The sequence below is a fragment of the Rhipicephalus sanguineus genome, chromosome 2, assembly GCF_013339695.2.
Source record: "Rhipicephalus sanguineus isolate Rsan-2018 chromosome 2, BIME_Rsan_1.4, whole genome shotgun sequence".
Lineage (NCBI taxonomy): Eukaryota > Metazoa > Arthropoda > Arachnida > Ixodida > Ixodidae > Rhipicephalus > Rhipicephalus sanguineus.
This window is the reverse complement of record NC_051177.1, coordinates 196,419,300-196,447,171: the sequence shown is the minus strand read 5'-3', so window position 1 is coordinate 196,447,171 and position 27,872 is coordinate 196,419,300. Positions and strand designations below refer to the sequence as shown.

The 27,872-nt window shown below is 45.7% G+C and overlaps 2 protein-coding genes across 2 annotated transcripts in view; both read right to left on the bottom strand.

Annotated features, from left to right (window-relative positions):
* Positions 1-11,399, bottom strand: part of LOC119382141 (26S proteasome regulatory subunit 4) — a 67,308-nt gene extending 55,909 nt beyond the window's left edge. Inside the window, exons 1-2 of the mRNA XM_037649872.2 lie at positions 11,364-11,399; positions 10,388-10,654 (exon numbers count right to left, since the gene is read on the bottom strand). Of these exons, the coding sequence (XP_037505800.1) occupies positions 10,388-10,654; positions 11,364-11,399 (303 nt within the window). The remainder of the gene's footprint in view (positions 1-10,387; positions 10,655-11,363) is intronic.
* LOC119383962 (tetraspanin-4) lies at positions 1,739-22,107 on the bottom strand. The gene is made up of 8 exons (XM_037652242.2): positions 22,016-22,107; positions 20,807-20,998; positions 20,378-20,452; positions 18,767-18,871; positions 17,609-17,761; positions 15,299-15,459; positions 13,237-13,321; positions 1,739-10,654 (listed from the first exon to the last, which is right to left on the bottom strand). Exons 1-7 carry the CDS (start codon positions 22,076-22,078, stop codon positions 13,294-13,296), a joined length of 777 nt encoding a protein of 258 aa, XP_037508170.1. The 5' UTR covers positions 22,079-22,107; the 3' UTR covers positions 1,739-10,654; positions 13,237-13,293.
* Between the last annotated feature and the right edge of the window lie 5,765 nt (positions 22,108-27,872).

The following is a 27,872-nucleotide window of genomic DNA, read 5'->3' as shown; positions in this document are numbered from 1 at the left end:
AGTGCGAACTTTGTCCAGTGGCGCTGCGAGCGCCTGCCATGTGGTGTGTGTGTGTGTGTGTGTGTGTGTGTGGGTGCGTGTGGAGCGCACAACTTTTGTCCGGTGGCGCTGCGAGCGCCTGCCCTGTGCCAAAAGGGATCAGGAACACCTATACTTACTTACTTACCTTGACCTGTAGCGCACTTTTTCTTACCTATTTTGACATTGAGACTTGACGTAGCTGCAGCGCCCTCTTTTGACATATTTGGTACTTTGAGTGTTACGCCAAGCGACGACATGAGACTGCAGTCCGTGCCCATAAAGTGCGGAGCACTTAAAAGCAGTTTGCACTAAGGGAGAACTGACACACACTTTCTAAATCATGGGAACTTTGGAACCAGCTTCACTGAAGTAAAACAGTCAGGCAAAGCTCACAACCGACCCACAACTGTGGCTAATGCATATCTGCTAGTCTGCACATGCTCTGAAGCAAAGAGCTTATGACAAATGCACATTATGAGCCGATTCCACTCACGCAATTTTCATTCTTGTTATACATGCAGGAAACATGGAAGTCTTGGACTGAGCTTTGAAATGGTCCTGCTACGTCCATTGCAGGTCACAACTGTGGTCTACAGACTAGCCAAGTTCCCTGACGGTAATGTGGAGTCGTATAAACCTAATGATTTATTCTTCATATTTATCCTTGTAGCAGCGTATACATATCATATTGCAAATAAAGCCTTGTTCTATCTGTGTCTGAATGCCAAATGCACCCGTTTTTACTTTCTGTACTCTCACACTGTCATTTGGCACTGTGCACCCCCTATATACTGACATTTCATGCAGTAAATGCAGCTACAGTGCTGAAGAGCTGGAACTCCAGTTACATGGTATTTCAGCATCAAGAATATTAAGGTAGCGAACCAAACATTCCCTGAAATACGTGACGTGCTCAATAAAAAAGAAAGTACCTCGTTAGAAAGGCCAATGAAAGTTCAACGAACTTAAAAAAAAGACGCTCAGGTTGGAATGTAAACTCTATAAAATATGGCGAAATTAGAAAAATAAAAATTGGACATGGTGAATGCTACTTACAACTTAATCTGTGTTCAGTTCCCACCACTGTTAAAAAGATCAAATGTAACGTGCACTCCACCTAATATTTTTTACACACTACCTATTAAATATTCGTTAGCTGTTTGCATATATGATGGCGAGAAGATACATGCTGTTCAAGTGGAAAACGTTAAAGGAGCATACACTCAATTCAAAAGGAACTTTTTGTACCTTTCATGAAAATGCTGTCTTTCTGTACCATTCATCAAAATTCTGTCACCTCGGTGCCGTGTGCAACACAACTTCTCTGGTCGTCCACTTTCACGGAGTGAATGGCTGATGTATTTTTTTAATCTGCTCCCTTTCGAGAGTCACTGAAATGTCCCATTTGTGACTTATGTGGCAACGCTAGATGGTACAAAGAACTAACAGAGAATCAGATACATATCTTGATTTGTTGAGAGACTCTGTGGTAAACGTTGTGCTTTTAGAGGATTATGGCAGAGGCCGTTTACCTCTAGCTTCCCACGTGTCGTTAAAATATATAGATTATGTGTATGTTGTACTGTATGTCCCGATGATGTTCACTTAGCCCAAATGGCCCAGGATGTAAGTTTGGTCCAAAATGTAAGTTTATCAAGATTTTTGATGACATCCAGAAGACCAGAAAAGAAACAGAGAAAGAAACGAGAGGCAGGCATCTACAGACAATATTTATTTAGCCCTCGCCATTTCCTTGGATACAGCCTCACATTCTAATTATATTTATGTATATATATATACACATTTATAGCAAACACATGCACAGTTAGTGACAACTTCATTTCCTATCTCACTTCAACAACCATATAGATATGGTGGCATTTATGTGAGTGTATATATATATATAATCTTCATATCTATATATATATATATGGTATGTATATATCTATTATATTCATATGAAGAAGAAAAGAGAGCAATTTGTACTTGACAACTTTGCACGGGGTAGTCATCATTGGGATATGCCTGCAGTCGCTGACCGGAGGAGAACGCATATATGTAGGCATGAGAGGCATAGAATTCCTGTGTCCCTGCCATGAAAAAAAGAATCTATGTGCTGACGTGCCATCCAGCATTACACTCACTTAGCGACATCAACTTCAAAGCCATTGTACTTTTCATTGACACGAGAAACCTCGTAAAAAGCGTAAAGATATGTTTCAGGAACATTTGCCTTCAGTCTTTCTGCATAGCCTCATATTCGCTAGAAAATGGCACGCACAAATAAAACATTTCAGAAAAGCAAGCTAGATTTATAGTTAAGCCAAACGAGACTTAAACTAGACAATATGCCAGATACCCCTTGAAAGCTATATCAAAAATACGACGTTTCTGCTCCCTCGTAAACATTCTTTCTAAAGCTCTGTCACATGTTCGCCCACCACAAGACGCTCGTAAGCATACAAAGGCATAATAACATATAAAAAGTCGTACACCCAAAAAAGACCCAAGCTGTGTCATCATACGCTTTGGAATGTTAAATTCAAGGTGACACCGAAAGTATAAAACAGGATGTCTTCAATGAATAAAAATTGGAAGAGAGAGATAGGGTTCTGTGTAATTCACCACTAGGTGGCAGGAAATTTGGATGCCATGAAAAGTAACTGATGCTGAGCTCGCAAAACATTAATGACATTACATTACTGATCTTTTTCTCCGCGTACGCCTTTGCACACAATGGGTTTTTTCCACACAGATTCGATTATCAAGAAAAGAATACACACTCAATATGCAGGCAATATGAGCTCAACATGGATGCGCTCAATGCATAGTAAAAACATTCAAGTATTGTACCAACATGTGAATTACACATTTTGTCAATGTGTCAATTACACATTTTGTGCAGAGCATCTGCAAAGCATAAAAGTGGTCCAAAAAGGTGCGTACACTTTGAATCGTTTGCTGTCAGTCACAGAAGCATCACAACTTCAACAAGGAGATATATATCGGCTTACAAGGCGACGTTGCGTCTACTACTACTACTACCACCACCACCACCAATCTAGCCCGAGTTTCGTACACAGTGAAAGATGCAGGCCAGCAGACAAGGCAGTTGATCAACCTTTAGGGTTGTTAGTAAACACAACACTGCAAGGGAGCGAATACCGGCTTGGCCATGTTCTTTGCACAGCACGGGTCACCCTTAAAGGAAACATCTGATAGGCCTTCTACTGCAGAGTAGAATTGGCATGAGAGCCTCTAGACTGCATTTTTCTTATGCGTGGAAGTCTGATTTACATATAACCCTATTTCTCATGCTAAATTGGAAACAATTCTGCTTTTATACTGCCTTTAGTTGACTAGTATGGCATTTCCTTTAAGAGTTTAACATGCTGTAGACTCACTTTTACTGTGTAGTGATGAATGTCCCTGTACAACACACAACAGCAAGAGTCAAATGAAAACACAGATATTGCCCGTTCATTTCCGTTTTGCAAAGCAGTGCGAGCAGTAATGAAAACAGCCTCTTTGATGCCAACAGCAGGGTACGTCACTGTTACGTGCCAGCACGGGTGCCTGTACCCGGTGCTCTGTGCGGTAATGAGCAGATAGAAAATGTGAATGCATACGTAAACATGTACACTATGGTGAGGTATGATTTACAGCTGCCTTCCATAAACTAAATACTACGACATTTCTAGCAGTAAATCTGCACAGATAGCTGTAAAGTTCTTACAAAAAAATGCAATATGCTAGGAAGTAATTTTCAAATGAAAAATTACAAAGTAGAATCCACTGCGAAGCATTCGGGGTGGGGGGGGGGAGAGAAATTTTGCCGTGTGATGCCGACACGCACTAGCAGTGTAGCAGAAAACGTGCCAGAAGTCATCTCTAAATTGTGCATTGTCATTCTCAACACCCAAACGTCTAGTCCTATCAATGTTGCCAGCCATGGACTAACATGCTCCCACATAAAAGCACATGCTCTGACGCGCGCAGGGATGAGATACCACTTGAAAATGCGATGGATGCCAGACGTGCACCAACATAATGCAGAAGCGTGCTGTTGGCAGTTCGGCTGCACAGGTGCTACGAGAATAGTAAGCTTACTGAAATTTTGGTGCAAGTGAACTAGGATTTCGTCTTGTTTAAAGCAAGGCAACAATTGTGAAAAAATGGGAATCTTACGGCACACTGCTTCTAGCATAAACCCTAGCATGCAGAGCCACAAGTGGCTCAGGCACTGACAGGTGAACGATGTTCCGTAACCAACAGTAACTTGTCATGTGGCAAGCGAAGAAGGTAAAATTACTGAATGCTGTGGAAGAAAACAAAGTACTGCAAACTACTATTTAAAACACAGTAAGATGGACAAGCAGTCCAGCACTCCTTCACCGTGCTGAAGTGTGGGCAGTGAGCACTGCAAGGTAAAGAAGTATCGGCATCGTCGTCAGTCAAATCGTCAGTCTAGCATGGTCCACAAAGTTCTGACAAGCATAATGCAATTCCAGCTTGAGAAAAACGACTTGCTTGTTTCTTGTTCCACACTAAGACAAAGCTTCTTGACAGACAAAGGAAACTCAACCCACATAATTTCTAAAACTAAAGCGAACGTCTCGGCCGAGTGCGCATATATGAGCAGTAAAAAAATTAGGGAAAAGCCTCAAGCTTCGCTCATTATTTGTAGCCAATATGCATAAACCTTCGTGCATGTTACAAAAATGCTACATAAGAGTGCCACGCACATATCACTATTCTGACAAACCGTAGGCTCATTCGTGCTCAAATTTTGCGCTGAGATCTCATTTCACTGATGCATGAAGTACATAAGCATTTGGCGCAGTGACTGCCTTTTTTCATCCACTGCAAGGCAGAAATGTGTATACTGTCTGCAGAACAAATTTTCATCTCAGTGCAAGAGAACTGGCCCAGTTCTGTCTCTATGTCGCGATGTTAGTCCGTTGCAGTGTGTGTTGAATTGTTGGAACAAAACACACTACATGTTGTATTTTACTGCTTACAGTGAAAAATGACAACAGTGTTCCAGTCTCGCAAATTCCATATTTGTTCATTTTTCATCGCTGCAGATAATGGGTAGCTGGTTTTTCTGAATAAGCGGGTAACTGTTGCACCTGAATGTACAAAACTGTGTGCACAGTGAACCATTCTGTGAAATGCATACTCTGGGCAAAAGCTGAGCGTGAATGAGCCATTAATAAGTTGATAAGTTTCACGTATAATAATAATATCTCGGGCTTTACGTCTCAAAACCACGATATGATTATGAGGGACGCCGCATTGAAGGGCTCCAGAAATTTTGACCATCTGGTGTTCTTTAACGTGCACTGACATCGCCCAGTACACGGGCCTCTAGCATTCCGCATCCATCGAAATGCGACTGCCGCGGCCGGGATTGAACCCGCGACATTTTCACGTATAGCCGGTTATCTCGTTTGGCAACATTCAGCAAATAAGTGATAAGGTTCTAGCACCAGCAACGTTGCAGTTTTCACCTCGGAGCAATAGTGCGGTGACACCTCGGCTGTCACATCAGCAGCAAAGAGTCAAGAAGCACACGAAGAATTGTGGGGGTGAGAAAAACACCAAGGAGAACCCTCAACGGTGACAGGCAGTCAGACGCAAACAGTTCAAATTGTGGCATCACCATACGTGAGCGTAAGCTCTTTTGCTCAACTTTGCATGTCGTGACAGACACTGAAGATCCTAGAAAAAGGCAGCTGCAGCGACGAAGTAGGATCATGCATATTTTGTGTCTTCATGTACTTGAAAGCCTGAGGCAGTCCTAGCTGAATGACGACCACGACAGGACACACTAGATAAGAGGGCACAGTAGGAGTGGGCAAATCCACTATGCAATAAAACAGTGTTTTTTTCCGGATTCTCACTCAGGGTGTAAACCATCAGATTATTGACAAGCAAAAAACCAAGAGGCTTGCTACACAGATATGACTTTCAAAAAATATGTTCCTTGCAGTGCAGATGTATGTGACAGAACGAAACGGCAGAAACACGAGGAAAAAGATCCAATGAATGCAGCAAATTGAGCCATGTGCGTTTGACAGCTGTGTCGAGTGAGAAAAAAATGATACACGCGTACACACACATGACAAATATGTAGAATTCGCTGTTCTCAAAGGCATTCCAATAGCTTTACACGAGAATGGTCCACTCTGTGGACTGTTACCACTATGAGCCCAACAGGGGGAAGCACACCTAGAGACGGCAATCAGAAAAACAAGGCAGTTACTCGTTGGCAGCTTAACTATAACAAACGGCCTTGCATCCCTAGCTGATAAAAAATGTTGACGTTAAGAACTACAACCACATTATATCTGATTCCACAGAAATGTCATGGACCCCAAGCGTTCATGACTAAAGAGGACTCAAGAAAGAAAAGTTGAAAGGACAAAGAACGACAAAGAACAGATCTGTCTTCATAAAGCCTACAGCATAGTTATCTAATCTGGCAGCACAGTGACATTATTACCTAGCACGAAGAAAGCATCAAAGCAAGGACAAAATTCCGAGGCACATTTCATATGTAAAGACATCCCGACAACGGAGGCATGGCAAGCAGACCTCATTTTTAAGGGGAATCTATTCAAACTTAGTTGCAGTCAAGAAAACAAAAAAACTTCAGCTGCAGTAGCCATGCTAAAAAAACGAGAAAAAAAATTCACAAGAACAAGGTAAGTGCGTGAAAACGTCATAAGGCAAGATACGCATACGACAGACCTCCAGCATCACATCACTTCAGAGTGTCGAAAAGCGGCGAAGCCGTTCCTTCTTTTGAGCGACATTCATCAAGTATACAACGCATAACACAGCAGTCGGCCTGGATTCCCCTGCAGGAACCACGTGTCTCACTATGGCTTGCATGCAATGAAAAGTGATAAATATAGATATGCATCCGTGTGCGGCAGTATGTGTCCCCATAAATAAAAAGGACAAGATATCAGTGTGCTCGTTCAACAGTAAATATAGTGTTGCTATATGCGTGTTTCATGCCGAGGCAGTGGTTACAGTGACTGAGGAGAATAGTGTCCACAAATAACATCGATACTTCTAGCAAGTCACTAGACAAGTGAGCGCTGTCGTCAGTTGTGTCGGTTATTACTATGCCAGCATAGTAAAAATACATCGAGATGCGAGGTACAAGTGGTTCTTACTACGCCCAACTTTAGCATTGCAGAGAAAAGGAATGGCAGTGCTTAAAACTTGCCATTTCTTAACAATGCTCAACAAGAGTTATAAGCGAACACTGTTCTTACACCACTCACAGCGGCAAGGTCACGATGGCTTCACGTGTTCCCCGAGAAGAAAGCCGTGAAAGTTAGGCCTGACACCAACAAACCGGCTGCCTACCCTCCCATGCCCAAGTTCCCTTCACCCCTCATTTACCTTCCAGGCAATAGGCCTCCCGCTAACTGCTTGGATGAAATCTCGATCGCCTATTACACGCGAGTTTGTGGTGCAGCGAGTGGATGCAAAACATTCCGAAGATACCGACATCTATTTGACTTTGAAGGAACTCACTCACAACAGCACACTCTTGCTTTGGAGTTAGTAGGAAGGCAAGTTATACATGCACTTAAAGCGTACAGTTGTGGCACAGCATCTGAGACTGCAGAAAGTGAGCAAGACTTGTACATTTGTGCCCAGTTAACAGACCTGGCGACCGAAGCTGTCATCACTGTAGCCACAGTCCAAGCAGTGACTATCACCGTGTCCTCTCCGACAAACAAACAAAAAATATTGTGGAGCTATCGACTTTTACTATTGCGTCATCGCAGTACGCGTAACGAGAAGATGAAGGGTCCTCTCAACAGCTTACGCTGTTACCAGTGGCTGCAGAAATCGGTCAGAAGAACTACGCCGATTTGAAAAAAAAAAAAGCTCCAATTAGTAGTTCCTGGTGTGAGTTGGACGGCCTCTTTTTCTTGTGCTTTACTGTCAACAGTATCCACACAATGGCAGTGCAGTGTGGGGGTTAATCGGTGCCTCTTTTTTCGAAGCATGACGCCTCTTGTAGCAACACTGCAGTGGCTGCTTGCCTCACCACAAGGACTACTCTGGAGCATAACGACTGCCCATACAAATACGCGCACGAGTGCAGGTATGTGGCTGAAATGACATATTTCACTAGCTTCAAACTAAGCGATGTAAATTATTGAGCTGCACAAGCATTACACCCCCTTTCAGAGTCTTCATTAAGGACCATAACGTTTACCATCTACTGCTCGGCGATGGAGACAGAAAGTGAGGCACAAGAGGAGACTACGCAAGCTTTGCACGCAGGCGTTACTATCGCTCTCTTCTTTATGTGCACAAATGGAATGTGTTTCAGCCCCCGCTCACATTAGACTAGCCTGAATATTTCTGTGCGTGAGAGGAAACGCTCCTGCCCAACATGTTGGGAAAAAGAAGATAAAATAAAGACTACCAGCAAGAATGCATCTCACGGCGTAGCAAAACGTCACTCGAGGAGCTCAAGCAAAACACGATGAAGCTGGAAGTGAAAAACGTGGAATGTATAAAAAGCTGGGCACGCACGCATGCCTAGATAGCTGCAACAGGCGACACTCGGTAATATTGTTCCCTTTGTAGAAATCGTAGCTGCGAAAAATAGAGAGCATAAAAAAAAAGAAATTTACCAAATGAAGATCACTGTTAAGGAAACGTCCTAAACTGTTATCTTCTATCCACACGGCAAGCCGGCTGCATTGCTTTCATGTAGCTGCGAAGCAATACTAAATGCTGCTAACAACACTTTCCAATAAAATAAAAAAGGGCAGCCTTCCAGTTAAATAGTTAAATACCTGCTAAACTTAGTAGCACTATTCGAAAAGAGAACATAGTGGTACAGTCACCTGAGTCCAAAAAAAAAGGCAAAACAAATGAAAGAGCATGTTTCAAACATGCGACAAGCACGCTTTTCACTTTCCGCAAGCCTTTGTGATACAGCACGAAATGAGGTGGTCTTCCAGCAGCGCATCAAATGAAATGCCGCGATAGACGGTGAAAATGTCTAAATGTGCATTGCAAGCTCTTCTCACAAATACAGTAATACAGAATGCAATTACGCTCAACTTATGTTCTCTCACATGCCTAATAATCATTAACTTACTCACTATGTGAGCTTTAGCTTAATATCATTATAAAGAGCGTCCCACCCGATCTTCGACATTAGAGCTTGCCTCGGCAGTCCAGTGCCCAAAACACGGAAGCCACCACCACTTATGCGAAACGTGCTCTTTGACAGACAATGCCAACAGTCCCCATAATCATTGATCTGCAAGTGCAGAGCCTTCCATTCACCCTAAACAGTCAATACCTCACATTGTAAGCATGCATATAAAGAATTATAGAATATAACACAATAAACACACATCTTTTTTTCTTCTGGCAAATAACAGAATGTAACAAAGATGTACTTATAATTGGTATACGATATAACAATGGTGTTTTTCATTCTGAATACAACTTTGTGATAATAATATCCCACTGACAGAATTTTTTTTTTACATAAGGCAATAAATTCAAGATTGATGCGACAAAATCTGCATGTCTCAAATGCATGCTTATAATAACTTATACTGCATCTAATAACAAATATTTGAAAATTGAATAAGACTTCACTTTGACTGTATGTTGAAAGAAAAAGGAATCGAAAATCCCAAACAAAAAGAGATGGCAATTCTGTCAATGCATTCGTAAACCAAGACAGGACAATTACCTCCAACAAACGCTCACACAAACAAAAAAAGAAGAGAAGTGTTACATGGCACAGCGCTCAGCATGGAGACAGTAAGATTTGTACACGATGGGCAGAGCAACGTAGGCACCGTTCACACTTTGAGGGCAGAACAGAACAGCAGGAGGTATGTTTACATGCCTCACTTTCCTGCAAGAACCTGCCGGCCACCAACAGCATGCATTCTTAACGCTTGTTTACAAAACACGCCGGCCAACTTGCATAGCTGCCATGAGCCTGTGTCCTAGCAAAGCTTCACACCAGCAGCTTTTGTAAAGACAGAACTGCCCATGCTGGCTCACTTTCATGTGTGCACAGTAAAAAAAAAAATGAACTAGAAATATATGAATGAAAGAAGCAATGCCTTCCGTCACATTCAAGAAGGTCCCTCCTAGTTGAAACTTATAGCTCGCCTGAAAAGTTATAAATGCGATAGTGAGCCCCTTAACAACAAATACATCCAGAAACAATGTCGCGGGTTCCCCTGTGATGGATGCACATGAAACGTCTTCAATTAATGCGCGCACACACACACACACACATCACAGAGGACAATGTGTGCACATTGTCGACAGAAGGCAGGCCCCACACCCAAGCGACGCCTGCACAGCCTGTGGAAATGGAGCGCTGGAACTCGAATGGGTCGTGGCTTGTGACAAAGTCAGAATGCAGCAGCAGTAGGATGGGCACACAGCTATCAAACTGCCTCTGTTCATAACAGTAGCTGGCCCTGGTCACCACTGACCAGTCACGAATGCAACGCTTTCCTGCTTGAAATGACTGCTGAGCAGCAGTGGGATCATCTTGCCTGCATTCTTGCATGCACTTGATACAAACAGTCGTGGTGGCTTGAAGCACCTGCAAGAGTAAATATAGAAATCACGCTCAAGCAAAGAAACAGAACTGTTCGAAGCAGACTATATGTGGCTTATCAATTTCATGCACAGCAACTGGCTCCGCCTGTAGAAAACACCTAAACCAACAAACCAAATGCAGTTCCACATATTCATGGTATGCATGGGTAAGCTGTGGTAAGTTTGCGCTTGTAAAAAATGACTCAAGCAACCGGCTAGAGTCAAATGATGTATCTGGTAACTCCATATAGTACACCCCTTCATGTAACCTAGTAATAAATGTTTTATTATCTCTCATGTAACCTAGCAGTGACAGGCATCCAGTCAAATGAATGCTGGCACATACGATGCTGAACACTTCAATTATGAACAATAGCTCGTGTACAGTTCTGCCCTCTTCTAAAGAGGACAATCACCTAGTATTCTGAGACACGGCGCAAGGGTTCCGAGATGCATTTACGTACAGATGCGTACCTGAATATTCATACCACCGACTTCTTTCTCGTAATGGTAAGGAAATACAACCAAATCCAGGTACAACGCAAATTGACGGGACGCACGAAGAAGTTCGTTGTTGTGGAATTTCGTTGCAGCGAAATTTCATATACAGGCAACAAAAGTTGGGAAGATGCGATGATTATGACTTGTCCTAGCTGGTCGCGGCAAGCGCATGCATTATATTTTGCACCGAACTCTCGCTAACTCTGACGTACTTGGCTGCACACAGAGTTACTGTTTTTCTGGCGCATAACCCGCACAAAATATTGAGAAAACTCGCACGTAAAGCCGAGGCGCGCGTTATACGCGAATTTCGGTGCGCAAGTTGGCTTCATGGCACGGCTTCATGGTAATGCAATGAAGTTGAGATCGCTCTTATTTATTTTTATTTCTTACTTTTCCGCAACTTGCAGTGGAGGGGGCTGCTAGGTTACATACGCGGGTGCGTTGTACGCTATAAAACACAGTTTTCAAACTGCTCTCTGCGCGTGCCGAGAGCGGAGCGCCGCGCATGCGTGTGCCATGGCTTCGCTAGAGATCAACCGAAAACCAAGTGCTGAAGTCTGCACCACCATAGTGAAAAGCGAACGACAGGAAAGTCGAAAACGCTTCGCGCCTTTGGACGACGGCGTTTTCGTGCGCAGCGGTTGCGGCAAACGGTAGTTCCGTTTTCAATCCGTGTGCACCGCGCACATGACTACGACTGTTGTTGCTGCCTGTGACCGTGTCTACCGCAGTTTTGTCCGCAGGGGTTGCGGCAAGCAGAATCGCTTTCACTCGGTCAACGCTGAATGTGCGTGTACTGTCGGAATTTCGTGGTCGTCCACGATCGCGTTGACACTACCGCGGTTTTGTTTACAGCGGTTGCGACAGAATGTAGTTTCACTTGGAATGGTACGCGCCGTCCACGTGTGGCTTCAGAACGCCACAGTTGTCATCCAGGATGAAAGGACCAGTAATGACGAGCATTAGTATTGTTTTGAGTGCTACATCAGAACATGGCGGGAGTTCTTGAAAAACGATTCTACTTTGGTCCGCATGCGCGCTAAACCCGCTGACTGCATCGTGTTTGACGGACGATCTGTCACCAAGCATTTAAATGGAGAAAGATTTGTCGGAACGCACGTGTGTAGCGGAAACCGCATCTCCGATGAACACACGGGCCTTGCGATGTGGCCGCACTGCGCTCTGAAGGACACAAGCCAACGAGGAATCATTGTTTCCATCGGAATTTCGCGACAGTCCTATGCAAGCGCCTTTTCGTTATGTGGTACGTAGGCAGCACTAGCAAAAACTTCATTGAAGCGGAAGTACCCAGGAAAATTGTTCATTGGTACGTGGCATTTTTGCATTGTTTTTTACGGGCTGCTACGCAGAGAATCGAACATTTTTCGATATGGCGGAAATTTTGTAGTAGGTGTGTTCGTTAGAGCAGGATTAGACTATTGCCGTAATATTTCTTTTCATAATGTTGCAGAGTTTTCAATGATTACGACACAATACTATTTGGTAATGTGTAAACTTTTACAGTCTTGATTACACTTCAAACACTGAATTTAAGCATTCTGTTCAATATATACCCCCAAGAAGAGGATTTATCAGGTCCTCTCATAAGCTGAACCCCCCTCCCTCCCCACAGGACACGTGCCTGTGGCACAGTGGTTAGAGCAGAAGGTGTCGAGACTCAGCGTTTAAACTCAGTCGTCGGAACATTGTTATTCATTAAGTAAATGCCATTTCCTTGCCTACGCCATTTCTCTTTTTAAACATCATTTCTGTCCAGCTTCCATTTGCAGATACAATCATTTCACATGTTTCAAATTGACTCAATGGATGATTTTTCAAAGGTGATGGTCCTGTTGCTAATGCGACAATAAAACAAAGAAGGCTCAGCAAAACATGTTCCAGCATGCGGCATCACCATCATTCCTTTTCCCCTCTCTTTAGTGCATCAAAAGTACTACGGGCTAAAATTTCAAATGGACAGTCAGGGCTGCTTCAGTGTCTTAGATGAGAAAATATACGAACTGACACAAGTTTTCCTTGTGCACAGAACAATGCAGAAAAGGGGGAACACACTGTGCATACCATTTCCCAATGGCGCTGTCTCCATGGGCGACCCTACAAGGCCAACGTGCAGCCTGTTCAGACCATTGCCGCATACTGGATGTACCTGCAAGTCGACAAACAATTGCGTTCAAAGGCCTGCATATTTAGAATCATTATCCTCCTGTTAGCTGACTGATTTCAGGGGGGCGGAATACTGCTCAAGAACAGTGAGTACTTGCTTTGTATTGAAAGAAGAAAGAAAGAGCCAACTTGTACGGCACATGTCAGTGCTGATAGAAACGATACACAAGTGTTTACTAGAGATGAAGTTTAAAAGGACAGACTGGTGGGCTAGTTGGTATTGCATAATTGTGAAGAGTAGCGCAAAAAATTCACACAGACGACGACAGAGCAAGACGGGACACAGCGCTAAACTAACAACTCAGTGTTTATTGCAAGGTGATTGCATATATATGCACATGACACCGCGCGAAAGGAAAAGGAAAAGGGGCGAGGGGGGCGAAGGAACACACAAGGCAATCAACCAAGCATATCACACAAGCGGCTGACGCGACAAAAATAGCATTTCCTTTTCTGATAGACGGATTGAAGGGCAACTTACCGCGTCTCTATGTTTTATTTCTGCCGCTTCAATAATTTCCCGCGTTAGTTGATCCGAATTTCTAGCTAATGAATGCGCTCTGTTGAGGATGGAGGCTTGAGGCAATCAATAGTAGGAAAACATGCGAAGACTCACAATGGAAACGTGGCAGCAACTGCTTTACTTGACAGTGTTTGCAACTGTCACAGTGCGTTTGCGGTGAAGAACCAGTCAGAGCCAAAACTGTCCGATGATCTAGGACCTCATTCAAGTTTGCGATCTCGCCATTCATCTGCACGTTTATAATAAATGATCCTGCGGACAAGATGCACAAAATCGTACTATCATGCTGCTTGCTATATATATGCCATAAAGTTTAGTGACCAACGTTTAGACCAATAGATGAAAGTTCATGGCATGCAACTTCAGGAAGCACAGGTTTTACAACCACTGGCACGTAAACTGGATGAATATTTGCAACAAAACATGTGCTTTTAAAATATACACACAGAAATGACACTTCCGAGCAATGTTTGGCCAAGCCAAAAATGCCGGCGAATAACCTTCTATCTTCTATTACATTTTTATTCTTTCTTATATGAAACTCGGTGACTGTAAGAACTGCCGATCCACCTGCATCAGGTGCTTCTAAACAGTTTTTTTGTTGTACGTTATATACTACTGCAAATGACTTATTAGTCAATTCAGCTCAATATCCTAAAGCAACACTAATTTTGAGCGATGCTGTAATGGATGGCTATGGTTTAACTCTTATTCCCTAGGGCAGTGGTTCTCAAATGGGAGTCCGCGGACCCCAAGGCGTCCGCGAAGCCATTGTGCGGGTTCCGCGAAACTCATCCTGGAAAAAAAAATTGCGTTTTTTGGAGGAACACTATAATCCATGACAAGGACCCCTTCTGATTTTTGGTATGCTTTGCCGCATGACACTTTTGAGTGGTGGCGGAGCTGACTTATGTTCACCCTTCTCCATGAGATGGCTGTAAAACTTTTGTTGTAGTGTTCTGCCACATATGAGAGCGACCATACTCTTTCTAGGCTTCCATATTTGAAGAGCACACATAGCTAGAAACAGGTTGAATGCGGCTGCAGACCGCACAACTTACTGACAAGCTGTTGAGATCGAATTGGCGTTGCACTTCAGTTTGACGATTCTTTGCCAAGGAGAAATATAACGCACCTATTTCAAGCTGCATGGTGTGTTAATAACCAATCATCCATAAAGACAACCAACTGTTGAAAAATATGTTCATCAGAACAGTCGTGTCTTCCGAGTGGAATTTCAATTGTCTCTTCATTTTTTTTTTCAATTTTGGCTCAGTATTCCTTTAAAGAACACCCAATGGCCGAGTACAGGTGACTTTCTGCACTCAGCCTTAATCAAGTGGCAGCTGCCAAGGCCAGAAACGACGACTTGTTCAGCTGCAGAATATTCCATTATCACTGGCACACTGTGAGACATGCGAGGGAAGCAAGTCTGACCTCGAGTTGTATTTTTTCTTTTTCTTCTTCTCGGCACTTGTGCAGAGTAGCAGCATGGCTGAGATGAGGCCAAACAGCTGGACGAAGGCAAAGCTCATGCACACGATGCCCACAATGTAGAGCCGCTTCATGATCCACAGGTGCAGCTTGCGGTAGCAGCCCTGCATCACAGTGCAAGGAAGGGACACACACCGAGTCAGGAGGTCGCACACCCGAGCTCCACATTGGGTCATCAATGTCCAGACATAGAGAGTATGCTAATGTGAGTGCAGCATCACTGATATCAGAAATAAAGGTGTCCAGCATCGTCACCAGTTTATTTTATTTCCATTGCTCACAAGCGCTCTGGTCATGTGGATCCGCCTGCGTACGAGGTAAGGACTACAACTGTAGCCTGGTCAACTTCACTGCTAAAGAACTATGCTTCTTGTTTTCTTCTCATTTGTAACCTTATGTCCGTCTTTCAAGTACTCTACTACAGAACATCACCTTCGAGCAGAGTGCACATTTAAATGTGCACATGGAACATCCCCAACAAAGCAAGCAAAGGCACCCACAAACAATAGCATACTTAGTTAGTTAGTTAGTTAGTTAGTTAGTTAGTTAGTTAGTTAGTTAGTTAGTTAGTTAGTTAGTTAGTTAGTTAGTTAGTTAGTTAGTTAGTTAGTTAGTTAGTTAGTTAGTTAGTTAGTTAGTTAGTTAGTTAGTTAGTTAGTTAGTTAGTTATGTTGGGTTTAGTGGCGCAAAAGCAACTAAGGCTACGCTGCGCCAGCCACATGGTGAAAGTAAAAGAAGGATAAAAAAAACTCTAGGTAGCTCGGCATACATTGTACAGTGAAGGTTTAATTAAAATACTATTTTCTCTGAGAGAGTGATTCAGTCAGTCAGGGAAAATTGTGCCTCGTCTTTCAAGTGATTTTTTCCTTACAATGGCCATGACTGTGAATGCGTGGTTAGCGATGACTAATGGAATAAAATGAATAATGTTGTGTGGCTGTAGACAGACCTAAAAATATTTGCGTAATGTATATACAATTTAAATTTAAATTATGGACATGATACAAGGGGTGGTCAATGGATATGGTCTGTGCGTGAGGTGATTTTGTCAAAAAATGTAAAGGAATCGCTCCAGCACTCTCGCCTCGCTTGTGTCCTTGTGGGCAAGGCCCAGGAAGCAAGTGCTGTGTTCAAAAGAAGCTGTCACAGCGCTGACCTCTCGCAAGAGGCCGTGCTGTGGCCACACAGGTTCGTAAATCTTGCAGATCTGTACCATAAAACTATGATGATGTGCTTGTTACAACTTATTTAGAAATTTGGTGTCATCCAGGAAGTTGACAACATCAGTTGGGGGTATCAGCACATCACCTCCTAGATTGAACATGGGGTGACGTGGAATACGTAACTTGTACAATGGGTAAAAATGTTTTCTTCGATGTGCTTCCAAATGTGGGCATGTAAGCAAAATGTGCAACACTGTTAGCGGTTCATCGCATTTATCGCATGTTGGCTGTTGTTCTTGTCTTAACAGGTAATTATGGGTGATGTGCGTGTGACCAATTCGAAGACTGCACACGATTACTTCAATAACACGTTCTTGAGGGTAACATGACTTACCATTCACTTAGGAATGCCTTGACTAGTTGAAGTTTATTGTTGCCTGTCATATTCCATTCCCGTTGCCATTTAGATGTTAGCGCTGTACGAATTGCGCGGATACTATCCCTAATGGGAACATTTACTTGAGAGATACTAAAGTTCTTTGCTGCTGCTGCGCACTGATCTGCCTTTCATTTCCGGGTATCTCGATAAACAATAGCATACAGCTCAACAACACAACAGCCGTATCCTTGTAACTTGGCATTACTGCATCCACTTTATTTGGTTATTCAATGTTTCAGTACTTTCACTTGCCTATTAAACTACACTTTATTGTTATTCAATCTAGAATGCCCTGAAAACATGACATCGTTGGATTTGATGACCAGACCCAGCCAAATATTACTTGTAGCCTTGTGAACTGTGCAGGAAATCTGAGTAGGCTTTCTTCATAGCCTCATGCTACTTGGAGTAGCTGCCAACACAGCCTTCTTTTCGGCACCTCTCTGTGAATAATCAACTGTTCTCAAAGGGAATGTCACACTGAAGGGCACTTTGCAGTTAATCTACAGGCTGCTTTCATTATCTGATACTCGACGCTAAACGCTGCTATACTTGATATACATAAATGCATAGAAGGATGAGCTTGATTTTTACATGCAACGTGTTCATTGCCCTGGTGGCCAATGAGCAAGAAGCGAGTATGACACTGACCCCCTCGTGGATGAGACGCGGGTTCTTGGAAGTGGCACAGGCTGTGCCATTGACAAATTCCTCCAGGCAGCACGACTGGGGCACCCACTCTTCGTTAGGCCACGCTGAGATGCGGTGCCAGTCGCGGTAGCTGTGGACACCACAACACTCGAACTGCAATGACAACAAGCAAACAGACGCACATGTTCATCTCACTGGTAGCACACAGTTCTCAAAGAAGCAAGGAATGAAAAATGAAATGCGCATGTAGATGCACACGTGCGTGCACACACACACACACACACATTCGTTTTCTGTTACACATTCTCTTCTCTTTTGAATAGAAACACCTCAGGCACACATGCACATCAGTTGCTTGGATATTCATTTGGAGACTCACAGGAACAAATATGAGAAAGGTGTGGTGCTGGAATCGAAACCTTGCTATGATAAAGCCACATGCAATGCTATAGTAATACCCTATGTCCAGTATCGGTTATAAACATTTAAGCATATATTGAATACACGCTATTACAAACAAAAAAGTTTCCATACTTAAGTGGTTATACATGTATTGTATGATTAAGTGAATCTATGTTATAATAAGATTCAAGCACATAGTTTTGTGCTGTTATTTTTTCATTCTCACTGTATGCTGCAACATAAAGTGCTGCTTACTTGGATAATTCCCTACACTTGCTGCCTCAACAACTGGCACAAGCTAGTCAGTCTCCCAGTTGTGGGAATGATTCAGAGTTCACAAACGACCTCCTTCGCGAGAAAAACAGTCAGGCTATCACAAGGTCAGACAAGCGAAGCATCGAGTTGTTTTTGTACATGTGTTTCCCATATAAATGTTTCAATGACATTAGAGTTGTAAACTCTGGCATTTTTCATGCAGCTGGTTATAACGCACAAAGCTTTAAAGTCAAAGTGCGTTCTAACAAATCTACATTTATCGAGCAGATCTGTCATATACAAGTACACACTCGATAAAGATATCAGATAATTTAATATTTAGTTTATTACATCCAATGATTCACTGCAATAATAGCAATGTGCATGTTACACATCTTGGTTCATTTTCGTGCCTCCTGTGTCGAACAGTAGAGTAAAATCTCTGCTGTATGGCTATAGAGGTTATGTGACAATAAGCGTTATGCAACAGAACAGCCTCACCTTTGTGTGTATCTGGTCCCAGAGCTCGGCAAGCCCATTGTCGCTGTCTGGGTCGTATTTGTGCTCGATACCCACCTTCAGTTCTTCCATCAGTGACTGGCCAATCTGCACACGCGAGCCCAAAGAGTACAGTTGAGGCAAAACATGTCAAGTATGTGGCTTCTTTCATCACATTCAGCTCACGGGAAGTCTGACGACTAAAGCTCAGTAGGGGGCGTCAACACTCCGCTTACACATTAAAAAATTAAGGTGGCAAGAGATGCGGGAGATGCGGACCCCGTATTAAGTCAAAGTTCGGTAACATCGCCAGCGCGTCGTATGTCTTACGTGCGAGTGAAAGCGCGCGAGGCCATCGCGGCTCCAGCGGAGAGGAAACGCGCCGGCCGCCTCCATCCGCACGAGAGGCTTAATGGGAGAAGGGGGGGGGGTGGAGAGGCTGCGTGGCTCCGGCAGAAACTGCGTACTTTGATCGACCAGCTGCGGTCGCACGCGCCCTACCTTGAGATGGATTTGGGTTGACGCGACAGACAGCCCAAAGGTCGCTGCAGCGGGTGCGTTTCCTCGATGCTAAAGGAGTTAACTGCTAGCCTTTTTTCGTATAGCATTCCCATTTGTTGCTATCGAATTCATTGCTTCGCCCTTGCGGCGAAACTGACTTTTTTTTTCGCTGAGATTGCTTCCATAGCGAAGCATATTGGAATGCGCATAAGCTACCACTTCACCAGTTCTTTGTTGCGAAAAACGCTGTGATCGTGAGCTGTACGATTCATTCGCTATACGCTAAAGGTTCAGAAATGGTGGAATTAACGGAAAAGTCCTTTCAGCAGCCGAAGTTCGCATATTTGGCTTAGGCAATAAAAACGCTATCGTGGTGTTTCGTACGGTTGCCGTGGGTGCAAATCCACTGAAGTAAACTTCAACAAATACGAGAATGGTGAGCAGGAAAACCTATTCAATCGTATCTGGATTCACCCTAGGCCGACTTCTTGCTCTTGGCCATCAGAAACTACTGGGTCTCATATCCACAGAAACCTCAGAAATCCCCCTAAGCCCTTTCTCACTCAAACGCAGAGGGACGCTTCCTTATTGCTATCGCGTGTTGTTTCATTTTGGCTTCCGCAGTCACCAGGACTTTCCCTCCAAAACTCCGGGGTCTATAATAAAGGCTGCACGGCATCTGTGGTATCTTTAAACGATCCCTATCCCTTTGCAGGTTTTGCTGTCACCACCGAGTTCCAGGTTTAAGCCCGCAGTGTGCAAGCCACACAGGTTATGCGCAGTTTTGACTTTATAGGCCCACCATGCATGATCACCTTCTTGAGTACAAATATATTATTAAATTATTATTATCCTTAAACAGCAGTTCGCCTGGAGTATCCGTGTGTGACTGCTATATGTACAAGAAAGAAAGAAAGAAAGAAAGAAAGAAAGAAAGAAAGAAAGAAAGAAAGAAAGAAAGAAAGAAAGAAAGAAAGAAAGAAAGAAAGAAAGAAAGAAAGAAAGAAAGAAAGAAAGAAAGAAAGAAAGAAAGAAAGAAAGAAAGAAAGAAAGAAAGAAAGAAAGAAAGAAAGAAAGAAAGAAAGAAAGAAAGAAAGAAATACCAATACTCACATGCCGACGGTAGATGAAGCCTAGAGTTCCAGCAGCAAACTCAAGCAGGAAGATGAGGATCACCAGCACAAAGTACTGCAAAGCGCGTGGGAACAATTACGAGGATTGCATTTAAGATGCCCACAGCAAATATTAATTACTCAATCTATCTATACTTCATTTACTTCAAACAATCTGAAAGCAGTGCGATATCGTCTGCATGTTCCAGGTGAATGAGCAAAGAATAACGAGAGGCTTTGGCTATAGTCCTGAAAGCAGCTGTCAATATAGGTTTATTCTTGTACGGGCTGCAAAACGCCAGACGTGGACAGCGACAGCAGTTTCGTTCACTGTGTGCCGCAACACTCAACGAGTCGCAAACTGTAGTTGCCCGTTTTACCACCGCTACAAGTTTACAACAACGCCGTTAAGTAGACGCCGTGCACTGACCGTGGCGAGCATGCACCGGCTCTGGAACCAGGCGCCGCAGCATCCGAGGAAGGCCACGAGGAAGGTGATGGCGCCCGCGGTGAGGCACAGGCCGTCCGCGCTGAGCACCCGGTGGGTGGGGAGAAGCGTCGAGTAGCCGCCGTACGCCACGTGCAGCCACACGCCCACGCCCGTCACGCCGCAGCCGAGAATCTGCACGTCGGCTCACCTGTTACTGGTGCTTTTTTAGGGGCGAAGCTCCTCTTAGTCTAACCTCGTCACGCGTCCGGCGTAAGGCGTAACCGGCCCATCACCGATACCTTGCAAACTACCCACTACTTCGTCTTTGCAAACATCCCACTACGATCCATCACCGATCCATTACTTCACCGACCATAAAGCCGTTATAATGAAGGGGGAACGGAAGCCACCTTTGCAAACTGCCCACTACTTCGTCTTTGCAAATATCCCACTACGACCCATCACCGATGTTTGTCATGCCTTTGATGATGTACTGGGCTATCGCTTTGATTACTGCTGGGCGAAACCACTGAAGATTTCACGGTGTAACCATGATTGCTTCAGGAGCTTCGCCCAAGCTCTTCATCATTCCCCCGTGGATATGCTGTGAATTTTTTTTTTTTCTAACAACCTGCATACACTGTAGTGTCGCGTAGTCAACAACTCCTTTGTGCTTGCTGCCCTATAAGATCTGCTAGCGCCCCAAATATGCCTTGTCGTGGTAGCGGGGCTAGGACTTCCAGGGAGGCGGGCTACCACAATTAACCTAATCCCTCATAGTATATAACAGCGCACTAAAATCAGAAAGAACTGACAGGAACAAATTGCGGGATGAGCGTTACAGGGCGTTCCTTTCAATCCCTTGTTTTTCAAGCTTTTTAAACACAGAAGAGCTTTCGCATCTGCGGGTCTCCTACACGTACACGTGTATTTCGCCGTTCAAACTGTGTTTACCACACCTCCCCGTGGAATTCACATTCCTTGCACATACACACACACAAAAAAATCGACGTAACTAGGAAGTTCATTCATTAGTTCACAGCCTTTTGTTGAAATTCTGAAGCATCTGGGCACGTACGCGACCGGAAACTTCGTACATAGACCGCACACTGGTGCCGACGCCAGTTGGTCTAGTGGGATCTGACAGCTATTTGACTCCAGCTATTACTAATTTCCAGTGCTGTACGAAGTTCTTCGCTTCTCACTCACCCAGAAGAGAAGGTTGTAACAGCAGAGCGTGCGGCGGACGCACGTGTAGCCCGTCCGGCCCATGGCGCCGTCTGCGGGGCCCTGAAACACAAAGCACACGACTGGAATCAGAATCCTTTCATCCACGCGTCATGCACTCAAGCAGTACACGCGCCTGCCCCGTCTCACTAGACTAAAGCTCGAGTTTTTCGCCTCCCACGCCGCGGAACAACCGAATACTTTCACCGCGGCTACGACAAAGTTGCGCGGAAGGTTCATGGAGGGCGGAGTATTTTACTTCATTTTTTTTTCCAGTTTTCATATAAATGAAACTTTAGTCATAGCGTTAAGATACGCACACACATAGATGCATTCACACGCATTACATGTTCAAGTTAGATAAGCGACCGAGAAACAAGAACGCGTGACGCACACACACACACACACACACACACACACACACACACGCACACACACACACACGCACACACACACACACACACACACACACACACACACACAACACACAACCACAACGTGTGCGGGGCGTATTAGCTAGAATTTTTTTTCTTGCGAGGGGGGGGGGGGTGGTACCCACTTGCACATATATGTTCATGCTTGTATTTGTATATGTGCATGTGTATATGCCCATGCTAAAGTTGTGTATATGCCCATGCAAAATCGAAATAGTTCGGAAAAGGGTGGTGAATCCCCTCTCCCCCACCTGGCTACGCCAATGACGCGTGGAGAAGCGCATGCATGTCCACGCGTCACACAGCATAGCGGGCTTCACTTCAGCAAGTAACTACGCAGTCAAAACTCACCGCTTGCACCTGCGGCACGTTGCCTCTGCAGTTTGTTTGCGTGTTTACTCCATTTTCACCCAAAATAATGAACATAAAGGCTTGCACTCTTATGCCTCGCGCCATAGTAGTAATTGGTATGCCCGATATTGTGAATATAAACACCCAGAGGCATAGGCGTGCGTACGAGGGGGGGGGGGGAGGGGGGGCGGGCGGCCGCCCCCCTATCACCTAAGAGGGGGGGGGGGGTGCAAATCTGCCTCGTAAATTGACTTAGTAGAGGGGGGGAAGGGCGTTGCGATGAATCTTTTCCCTCCTGATGGGGAACCCTGCGCACGCCTATGCCCAGAGCTAAGTCCGTAACTGTCGGGAACACTACGCAGGACTCAGAGACACCACAGTACATACAATTACACATGACATACAAGTGCAAGAAAGGTAACTGTTACTGTTGTGGTACAATAAAAGACAGTAAGACGTGAACATTCTTTCTGACAGTAAGCAAAACGGGTACTGGTCGGCACTACTCTTTGCGTCGCATTCAGCTGCACCTTCACATATTCTCGTACACCTCCATGGGGTAACAGAGTACATTCAATCGGTTTCGGCACAACACGATGGATATACGGACAGTGGTGGGATATAAAAATTGCGCAGATCCTTTGCAGCTGTGCGAAGCGAAGATGTATTGTCAAAATGCTTACCAAATAGTGTACAAACTAAATGCGACTGCGTGCAATTGTCTTCATTTTCGTGTCATGAAACGTACGTTTAATATCGTCCAACATGCTCATGCAGAACGCAGCTAGGTCCCAACCCTTGATGTTATACTCAATGTTTAAGTCTACGCAGCAGACAAACGATGGACAAACGCAAACAGTACTCCAGCGCGGACGCCCACTGTGAGACGTCGACGCAGCGATGTCACGAAGACAAAGGAGGTGATGTACGTTTGAGGCTGTTGTCGAATGGTGGTGCGCGTGCGGAGAGCATAACGAAAACACAAACCCCGTGCTACACTGTACGTATGTATGGAAGTACATTTAAGGTTTCTATTAGCGTCATATATTCTGCAGGAAGGGCCCCATACACAATGACCAGAGAATGGGGGTGTAGGCCAAATATGAGGAATTCTAAACAATAAGTCCAAAATTGCGCACTATTACATTAAAGCTCTGCGTCCCATACCTGTGAGACGACCGACGGAACAAAAGCTTCGCTTTGAAACACTTCAGAGCGATCCACCCTGGGTGAAAGCGCGAGTCGCTCCAACGACTTGTCGACGAGATCGTGGGATTTACTCTCGCAAAGAATGCGCTCGCAAAGAATGGTGCGGGGGGAGTAAGCGGGTGACATGTAGGTCAATCAACGCGTACACTGACACACGTAGGTACTATTGTACGCACGGTTCGCGAAATCGTCGATAAAGCCACGATAAGACACAGTGTCGCTATGGTCTTTGGCCCGGATTCCGGCGTGACGACACGTATACGCACTCCAACCAGCAGTGGGTTGCTTAATTCAGAGGCATTTCCTCTGCAAAGCAAGCTGAACGATTTGTCCAGGAAGGTCGACCAGCGGGAATATCCGAAAATATCGGACGCCCTTGAGCAAACGCATGTATGTGGCCGACAACCGCGTCAACACAGAGAGAGAGAGAACTTTATTAAAGCACCGGCGGAGGTAGCAGGGTGCCACGCAGGGCCCTCTTGCTACCCGACTATATGCAGTCATCAAGTTGCGTCTCGACGCTTACGCCGGGGAACCCAACGTTCTCCACGAGGCTGTCGCCCCTGGGTCCCGTCAGGTGCGTCCCTGCGCGTTTGGCGAGCGAGAGCTGTCTCGATAAGTAAAGCAGGCCATGCTTTGCCGTCGAAGCAAACATTTTTCTCGAAAATTTCTATCGTGTGTTTTGGTAACTTTCCACGATGACCGTGCGGAGCCCATATCTGTGGAATATCTAACGCATCGTATAAGGGGCGTCCCAACGTTAGCATAGTTTAAAGGGCCCTTTGGCAGGTTTCTGCAGTGCAAACGAACATGCGCTATACAGGTGGGCGGCGATCGCGCCTGTAAATTATGACACGCTTTCGCGGCGCAGTAACGCGCAAAAATTTAATACAGAAGGCCGCCCGCACTCGTTTTCGAGGGGAACGCACTCGGAGAGACTGAACGCCAATACGTCAAAGGCGTCACGAATACGTATACCAGGCGCACCTCGGAACGTCACTGGCCACAGCCCGCAATGTTTCTGCTGCGAAGCAAAATAGAAAGAAAAAAATGCCCCCAACTCCCCGAAGGGAATCGTGAGGAATGCGAATGCATTTCTTGCACCGAGAGTACACGGCGCAGTAATTTTAATGGCGTAAATTAATGACGAGACGAGGATTTGTAGCGTAACCATTTATTTACACATTCATGAGCACCTGTTTGTGTTGTCATTGTACCTGACGGCCATAATCTTAGCCTTGTGGTCACCGTCGGCGTTTCACAGCGGCGTCTCGAGCACACACTTCCGGATGTTCTTGAGAGGCGCCCAGCCAGCGAACGGTCGAGAGTGAGGCGCGAGCAGACGGGAGAGTGGGGCGCAGGGAGGAGAGAGAGCGAACGGCGAGAGAAGGAGCGGCGAAGCACTGCACCTACCCTCTCCTACACTCTCTCGCACCACATGCTCCGGTTGCTAGGGGCGAGGATAAGCGCGCGCGCCCGCAGCTGTTGCTATGGGAGAGGGAGTGAGAGCGGAGAGATGACACCTGCCGGCGCGCGGACAACGCCGGATGCCTTACATAGCCCGACTAAGAAATGCATTCGCATTTAAAACACCGCAGTTCCACCGCATGGAACGCGACGCCAACATATTAGAATGTTAAGGCCTGACCACACGTACGTGTTGCAGCGTGTCAGCGCGTGGCTTTTTGTAGCGTTAGCTGCACTTGCCTAGCCGGAGCCGATTTCGCGTGGAGGGTCATGTGCCGTGCTGCGCATGCGCGAGGATCAGTGATGTCACACAGCTGGGTCACCGGAGCTGGCATCTCACGCGCTCTCCAACACCGCCGCGCGCGGCTCGCCGCTGCTGGTCTGCGCGTTCGGGAGGAGTGGCGTCGTAGGCGCGGCAGACACGCTGGCGCCGGCGCGCGCGCAGACTCCGCCGCGCGTGGCTCGCCGCTGCTGGTCTGTTCCGCATTCGAGAGGAGTGACGTCGTAGCCACAGACACAGTGGCGCCGGCGCGCGCAGCTATTCGCCTTCGCTGTGCAGTCGCCGTCTGACACTGTGCTGGGGCCAATTGATAGCGCCTCTGACTGGCGTTTGCAGGTGGGTAACGCCATGGAGAAGGAGAGCGCAAATGCTGCTCGACGGCGCAGAAGAGCCGAGAAGCTTATCTCATCGGATCCCGAAGTAGTTGCCTGGCAATTAGCGGTTCAGCGTACGAAGAATGAACAGAAGAAGGCTAATAATCCTAGACACCCAGGAGAGCTAAGAATAATCAGCTGAACCTTTGCTAACGCTATGTATATTCTGGCATAGCCGAGCTAAGCCACTGCAAATGTTTTTTTGCGCGTCACCGCGCCCTCTCCCTATGGAGAGAGAGGGCGCGCAGCTTCGCGTAGCCATGCGCCCTCTCTCTCCTTAGGGAGAGGGCGCGGCGCCGCGTCAAAAGGTCACGCGCTAACACGCTGCAATGCGTACGTGTGGTCAGGCCTTTATACGAAGTAAGGCTAGCGGTAACTCATTTGGTAACCGACCTGGTGTAGCCCAAGAAAACGCCAGCGTAAGCAAACTCGCCTGCTGAAGCGACCTTCGTATACTGTCTATCGCTTCAATGTAAACAACACGCGCACAGTGGTATGGGCCGTCTGCTGATCCCTGTCAAGATAGGGCGAGCCCGCCCAACCGTTTAAAGTAGTACGCAGCTTCCGCCGGAGCCACGCGGCCCCCTATCCGCCTCGCCCTCTTCCCCCGCGGGCCTTTCGCGCGAGGGAAGACAGCCGGCGCGCTTCCTCGCCGCTTCAGTCGCGACCGTCGGCTGCCCTCGTGCATTCGCGAGTAGAACGTACGGCGCGCGGGCGATGTTACCACCCTTGGAGTTCATACGAAACCTCACGGCGACGGCAAAAAGTGCGCGCGCAATGTCCATATGTAATTGCTATCAAAAAAGAAAAAGAAGGCGTGACTCGTCAGGTGAACACGATGCGCCGGCTAGCCTCTACCACTTTTGAGCCGTACACACAGCGCTTGTGAAACGCTAGCCGAGACAAAGGGGAAAGACTATGGCAGTGAAGCTCGCATCCTGCAGGCAGTAAAACGCAGTTCAATTTCTTCTCACATCCACATTTCTTTCTGTGAAATACTATCCAGACGGCGCCTTACAACTAGTGCGCAAACAAAATATGCTACGGCGCTTGGTGAAGGGCTCTTTTTAAAAAATGGCCCAATAAAATCTCGCCATAATTAATATTGTTACAGTCTCTGGGATTTTCTGCAATGCCAAAACCACGACGTCATCATGAAGCACGCCGCAGTCAGGGATTCCTGTTTGATTTTTAAAACACGGTGTTTCTTAAAGGAGCCATGGACCACCCTTCGTGTCTTTGTCAAAGAACGCATACAGCGGAAAGCAGGCGCTGCTGTGAAAACCCAAACGTTACATAACCGCAGGCGTACCAAGGGGAGTTCACAGGCGGAGAACGACTTTGTCAAGTGACCTCCTTTAGGGGCGTAGTCAAGGGTGGGGGTGGTGGGGGGTTCGAAACCCCTCCCCCCCGAAAATTAAAATTTTCAGTTTTGCTTTCGTATATATGCACGCACACATGCAAACGCACGCACCAACACACATAAAGTATGGTTGGAAACCCCCGCCCCCCCCGCCGAAAAAGATTTCTGGCTACGCCCCTGCCTCCCTCTCTTCATACAGAGGCCGTGCTCCTGCTCTTCCGGAGGCCGTCACACAGCAGATCACACAAGAAGATTGCCGATAGCTGCAGCAATCAAGGAAGAACAGCGTTTATGGAATCAGATTCCGCTGGTGCCGCCACGTGCCGGGTTACGCGCTGTATAGTGCGCTAAAATTATACGT

Coding starts and splice junctions, on each gene's coding strand:
- LOC119383962 (XM_037652242.2), bottom strand. CDS start 22,078: ATGGGCCGGACGGGCTACACGTGCGTCCGCCGCACGCTCTGCTGTTAC. Junction 20,999..22,015: donor GTTACAACCTTCTCTTCTGG/GTGAGTGAGAAG, acceptor GCCGACGTGCAG/ATTCTCGGCTGCGGCGTGAC. Junction 17,762..18,766: donor GGGACCAGATACACACAAAG/GTGAGGCTGTTC, acceptor TTGTCATTGCAG/TTCGAGTGTTGTGGTGTCCA.